Below are 6,000 nucleotides of genomic sequence, written 5' to 3'. Positions count from 1 at the left end.
CCCTACTTGAAGCTTAATGTTCATCTTAAGAATTTCTAGATTCTCTTGAACACTAGACTGCCTTGAGCAGTCTTCAACCTCTTTATGTATAAATTTTCTTGGGCAAGGACAGCATAAAATTGTTGTCTTGATTGTAGTTGGTCTTAAAATTGCTCTATTGACTATGTCAAACTTTACGTTGTGAACATCCAAAAATAAACACCAATTCAGGTTATGGGTTTTTTTGGCTGTGTGAAAGTCACAGCACAGGTCACCTTTCTTCTGTGTGATGGTTTTGAAAAAATTCTTGGAGCAGTTTCTCTTCCTGAGAAAAACCTGGAGCATTCATTCCCTCTGAAAAGGCTTATTGCCAGAACTGAACTCTAGCAAAGAGTGTTTCACAGTCAGCTGTCATGTGACCATTAGCAGTTGTCTCCATCCATGGTAGTTGCAGCTGGTGCGCTTAGAATCATAATTGAGAGTTTTGTTGTGCTCTATAACTACAACACCAAATGGAAGTTTTAACCCTTTTTTTTTTTTTAAAGACAAAAAATCCTGTGACCACACCAATGCTGTAAATCAGCATACATTGTAGTCTGCTAAATGTGAATTCCACAGTTGTATTCACGTGGCAGTTAACCTGCAATTTTGAAACATCAGTCTGGGACACAGACTTTTACAACTGTTTACTCAAGTGTTGAAGAATTTGATCATTGAACAACTTCTTATATGCATCTATAATCCTTTTAAAACACATCCCAGTATTAGCTGTTGAAATTATCTTCTTGCAGTGATAATTCCTGATAACTTGATTTTCTCCTAGAAAACAGCATCAACTAATGTGTGGTGGGTTTTTGCACTTGGTTTTTTTTAAACTCTGCTAGTTGAGGGCCTCTCCTGTGCTGGGGGCAAATGAGAGGGAAGAGCAATCAGTATTTCACATGTTTGTTTCTTTCTGACCTTGATCTACAGCTCATGATAGTTTTTATCTGTATTGCTTCCATCTTGAATCAAGATGGCAAAGTCTTACTAGATTTCTTCTCACAGTTCAGAGCTCTCAGCCTTTAAAACCCCTATGAAAAATCCTTGCTGTGCATGTGTGTGCTCATACGCAAGAGTGTGTACACACATGCACATATACATGAATATATGGAATTTTCCTTTTCATGAGCACAGACTGCAAAGCAGGCATGAAACTGAACATGCTGGTTTATTTACAAAAAAAAAGCTTTTATCTGCTGCCTTCTCTTGTAGGACAGTGACTTGAAGCAGTACTGGATGCCTGACAGCCAGTGCAAAGAATGCTATGACTGCAGTGAGAAGTTCACCACCTTCCGGCGGAGGCACCACTGTCGACTTTGTGGGCAGATCTTCTGCAGTCGATGCTGCAATCAGGAAATCCCTGGAAAATTCATGGGCTACACAGGTAGGGTTTATTTATTCAGAAGCAGAACAGTCTCTGTGTGCTCAGCTCTGTTTGGGCTACTGTGTTTTAGATTCTGGCATTTGCTAGAAGATGCTCTACAAGTCTGTAGTGGGCTTGAAAATAAGGAAAAATAATCACAGGACCTAGTTCTGCCAATTTCTGTATGGACAATGGTGGATTATACGATGCCTGCTTAATTTTCCCACACTACATCCATCATGACAAAACAAATATGGCCATTATTTAACAAGGGTGTTCACTACAAAAAGTACGCTCAAGGAAAAGTTGCTCTTAGTAACGGTAGTTTTAAAATGTTATGGGGCACATCTAATTGAGGGTGAGGGGAAACTCTTTCATACACCAATTACCAAATTCTAGACATCTCCTGATGGAGGTAATGATTTCCAAACATCAGCTGGTGTGTCCTGTCTGACTGGTTGTTGTTGTCGCATCATTTCAATGTGCACATGTCATCTCTCTCTCCCTGCCCTACAGCCTCTGTCCCTTACTGATCTTGTGTTACATATCATTTGCCTTGGAAAAATTCCCTGAGTAATTATCTGGGGTTTTGCCCTTTCAAGGACTATGAGAATTAGACTTAAAATTGCAAAGAAGTTTTGAAACAGAAAATCCTTCTGTTTCCACCACTATACACCTTTGATCCAGTAGGAACAGAGTGCTATTTGTTCCCGTTCACTTACACTCTCTGCTTCCTCTTTCCATAGGGGATCTACGAGCCTGCACTTACTGCCGTAAAATAGCCTTAAGCTATGCACACTCCACAGACAGTAACTCCATTGGAGAAGACTTAAATGCTCTGTCAGATTCTGCGTGTTCTGTGTCTGTGCTGGATCCTGGTGAGCCACGCACACCCGTTGGGAGCCGCAAAGCTAGCCGCAACATCTTTCTGGAGGAGGATCTAACCTGGCAAAGGTAAAGTGAACAGCTGAGCTCCAGAATCTTAACTCTGTTTCCAGGCTGGCACCTACTTAGACAAAAGCTGGTGGTTTCCATCTAGGAAACTTAGAAGTATATCCTCTGTAAAAAGAATTGAATCCTGTGCTTACTTCTACTATTCTTTTCTTCAAGTGGAAATGTAGAAACTTTTGTAGTGGAATTTAAAATATTTTCAGTTCTTCCTTTAACCTGCTGAATCAGTGATTCTATACCAGTGACAGAACAGGCTTTTATCTTCAGAGTTAAAAAGACAAAACCAAAATCATCCCTTCTAACCACCAATATATTGAGGGCAAGTCAGTGTAACACTGGTGCTTTACCTGTTAGGTTTTGAATTGAGCAGGGGAATGTAAGAAATGCTCTCTGTGTAATTAAGAGAGAAATAGTAGAAGTAACCACCTGTTTCAAATGAAGTGGGATTGAAAGGAGAGCTGTAAAGATTCTTTTATCTCCTTTCAGAGTATATGTATTATTGCTTTCAAATGAGGAGGTGTTTATTTTTGGAACATGAGTAAAAGAACACTGTACTTCTCAAATGGTATGCAAACTCATTTCTGAGGACCTTGATATAATTTATGTGGGGGGAGAAAGAAATAAACAGATGTGGTATTTGTGCTCATTTCCCTAAAAACAGGAGAACAGGCAGATGTGAAACTACTGAGGAGATCTTGAGTCAGAACCTTTCTTTAGCTGAGAGGTAGTGTTTGCTGGTTTATTTACTCAGCAGATCTCGCCTCTCAGCAGATCTCCTCTGAGAGTATTAAAAGAAAAATCTTAAACACAATTGTCTTCAGAAAATGTCCTGACTCTTGCTTTGCATGTTGCTTTTCAGAGTATGGTGCTCCTATGTGGAAGCACTTAAATAATCAGCTTTAGGCTTAAATAGAGGAAAGTACTTCTGGTTTAATGTTATGGTTGCTTAAAGCAGTAATATAGCAATGCTTGGGATAAATGCTACCAAATTTTGAATTGGGGAATAAGTATGTGTTATCGGAGTCTTCTCTTCAGGTGCAGAAAATACTGAAGGTATCATTAGTTTTGACTTCCGATTTGTTATTAGTATCTTTATGGCATTTCAGTAGCTTGTAGACATAAACATGTAAAGAAAGTATTCATATCTTTATTTTGGGCAGCTTGCAGCACTCAAAAATACTGCCTATCCCTGAAAGGCTGATAACTCCTTCTATAATAGATCAATTAGCCTTGTTGGGAGACACTGAGTGAATGTGAGCTGATTTTATGTGTGAGAGGAAGAGAGATTGAGGTTAGGTGGTTTATTGTTGCTTTAGGAGGATTAACATTTCTTCAGTGGCTGTTGCTCTTACAGTGTAAAAATTTGCAGTGGGCTTTGTTTTTAAATACTGTGTTTGGTAAGTTCCTGATTGACCTTAGGGGGTTTAAACTCAAGACATTGAATTTAAATGGCACCACAGTGGAAACTGGCAAGTCACAGCTGCATAATGGGGCAGAGGTTTTGTCCTAAGATGTGGCTTCCATGTGAGAAGTAGTTTACTTCAGAAGAAAACGTGGGAGTTGACTCTCTTTGCAAAATAATGTATCTGAGATAAGACTCTTGCCTCTTCTGCTGTCCTGCTGCAAAACAGTAAGAAAAGCATTTAGGGGGAGTTATGCCATACTTGTCAGATGTCACTCTACCTTTTAAGCAGTAGGAACATAGAGGCATGGGCTCCTGTTTTAACGAACTTGTAGGGCTGTGTCCTTTGAAAGTGAAGGACTGGTATACTCTAGGCAAGGACACGTACTCAGGCAAAGTTGTATTGCTTACAGTTTCTCATGGAGTGCATTTATCATGCCAGACCATAGGCAGTACAGCTGTATCCGCTGGTGTGTAGTGGCTTATGTCTGATACAGTTTTGCCAACAGGAGTTTCTGCTGATGGTGTGCAAACATCTCCTGTCTTTCCTCCTAGGGTGGAAGTAAAAGGAGGGCAAAGGTGATAGTGGTCAGGTTAAACAATTACAGAAGGTTGTCAGGCTATCTTGGTAAAAGCTGTCTAGCAGTAGCTATAGATAGGATTGCTTGGATTGCAAAGATGATGTGCTGGGGAGATGGGGGCAATGTCTCTGCCTCCAAAGCATAGAATAGGAGCCTGTAAAGAAGAAGGATGTGTAAGAAGGGTTTATAGGGGAAGCAAGTTGGAAGGCAGTATGATATAAGAAGTAGGAAGAGGCTGTATTGGCCAAGACTTGAGTTTGAAGGGAGAAGATGTGAGCACTGTCTTCCAGGTATCATTGGCCTATAGATGGGGAAAGATTTCTCTATTCCCTCATTGATTTAATAATCATGGGTGTGAGGGGTAACAGATAATTAATTGTACTTTAATTCTAGCTGTTCTGACTCTGCTGCGTGTCACAAATCTCTCAGACATCTCTATCATGCTCCTTTCCATGCAGTTTGATTCACCCAGACTCTTCAACTAGCACATTGTCTGCATGCCTTGGGTCTGTCCAGGAGGATGCAGGGAAGTCACCAGCTAGAAACAGGTAAATGAATACTTTTCGAGTATTTTCTTTTCTGGATGTACTCCTAGCATACTATTCACTCTAAAGCCTGTGTTTCTGGGCTTGCTTTTACTGAGTGTTCTGTTTCATGTTTAAAATGGAACAGTGGTGAGGAAGGACCATTTATGTACATACTCATATTAATAAATGTACTACTTTTGAGGAACCTGTGGTTTGCTGCTGAGTCAGTCAAACAGAAGTGGTGATGAAGAGGACAGAAGTAGCTAAGAAAGGTAGAGTTCTGAGGAAGCTGAAGAAAAGGGAGTAATACAGATTTGGTAATGGAAGGCAAAGACTGAGGTCATAGGGGAGCAGAGGTGCAGTTTTTGTTTATTTGTTTCTGTTGTGTGTGTCCTCATCTGCTTCCTCTGCTCTTCCATTAAGGATTATCTTGTTTAAGTTACCAGGTTTTCTTGGGCTAAAATCCCTTCATAGATCTTTATGCAAGAGTGCTGGAATGAACTTGAAAGTATTCATGAGAGCTTTAGTATAAGCTATGAGTGCTTGAGCTTAATCTCACTAAATAGGCTGGTGTTAGAAGAAGTAGCTCCCACTTCACAGTGCTTCTGCTATGAGTCTGGCTACATACTTCCCTTATGGTTAAATTTAGGAAATAAAGGTAAGACAAGGAGGAACAGAGCAAAGATAATACAAATTTCAGACTTGGAATCAGGAGACATTCAGAGGTTTATTTAATACGTGTTAAAGAAATGCAGAATGTTGAGCAATTTGGAGGGGTCTGGCAGGACCATTGAAGCTGAGGAGGATGCTGGGTGTCCCTTTTCAGAGAATGGACTGTGTGGTTGAGCCTTTATCTTCTGTGTGATGGGGATGGTTAGGGGGAGATGCACACTTACTTACAGCTGAGACCCAAAGATCTCACCTGGGGGAGTAAAGTACTAGTGAATACACTAGTGCCAAAAATCAGTTGTGGGCAAATGTGATAAGGAGTCCAGAGTGAGAAGTTCAATGCTAAATAACTTAAGTGATGTCAAGAAATGTCTGAAATCCTGAGCATGTTGTCCTGCTTCCTGCTTGAATTGATGTGGCTTTGCTGTTTGCTCACACATGCAGTAGTAGGAGGGTTTTAAGATCAACCTGGCAGGCCCAAATTGC

The 6,000-nt window shown here is 40.4% G+C and overlaps 1 protein-coding gene across 2 annotated transcripts in view; it reads left to right on the top strand.

Moving 5' to 3' along the window:
- The window catches only part of LOC103804250 (1-phosphatidylinositol 3-phosphate 5-kinase-like), a 41,239-nt gene that overhangs the window by 9,052 nt on the left and 26,187 nt on the right, over nt 1-6,000 (top strand). For both annotated transcript variants that reach the window (XM_009076851.1, XM_009076850.1), the window contains exons 4-6: nt 1,234-1,405; nt 2,131-2,338; nt 4,777-4,866. In XM_009076851.1, coding sequence (XP_009075099.1) covers nt 1,234-1,405; nt 2,131-2,338; nt 4,777-4,866 — 470 coding nt within the window. The remainder of the gene's footprint in view (nt 1-1,233; nt 1,406-2,130; nt 2,339-4,776; nt 4,867-6,000) is intronic.

Source organism: Acanthisitta chloris, unplaced genomic scaffold (genome assembly GCF_000695815.1).
Source record: "Acanthisitta chloris isolate BGI_N310 unplaced genomic scaffold, ASM69581v1 scaffold44646, whole genome shotgun sequence".
NCBI classification, from domain to species: domain Eukaryota; kingdom Metazoa; phylum Chordata; class Aves; order Passeriformes; family Acanthisittidae; genus Acanthisitta; species Acanthisitta chloris.
This window is presented reverse-complemented; position numbering and strand designations above follow the sequence as displayed.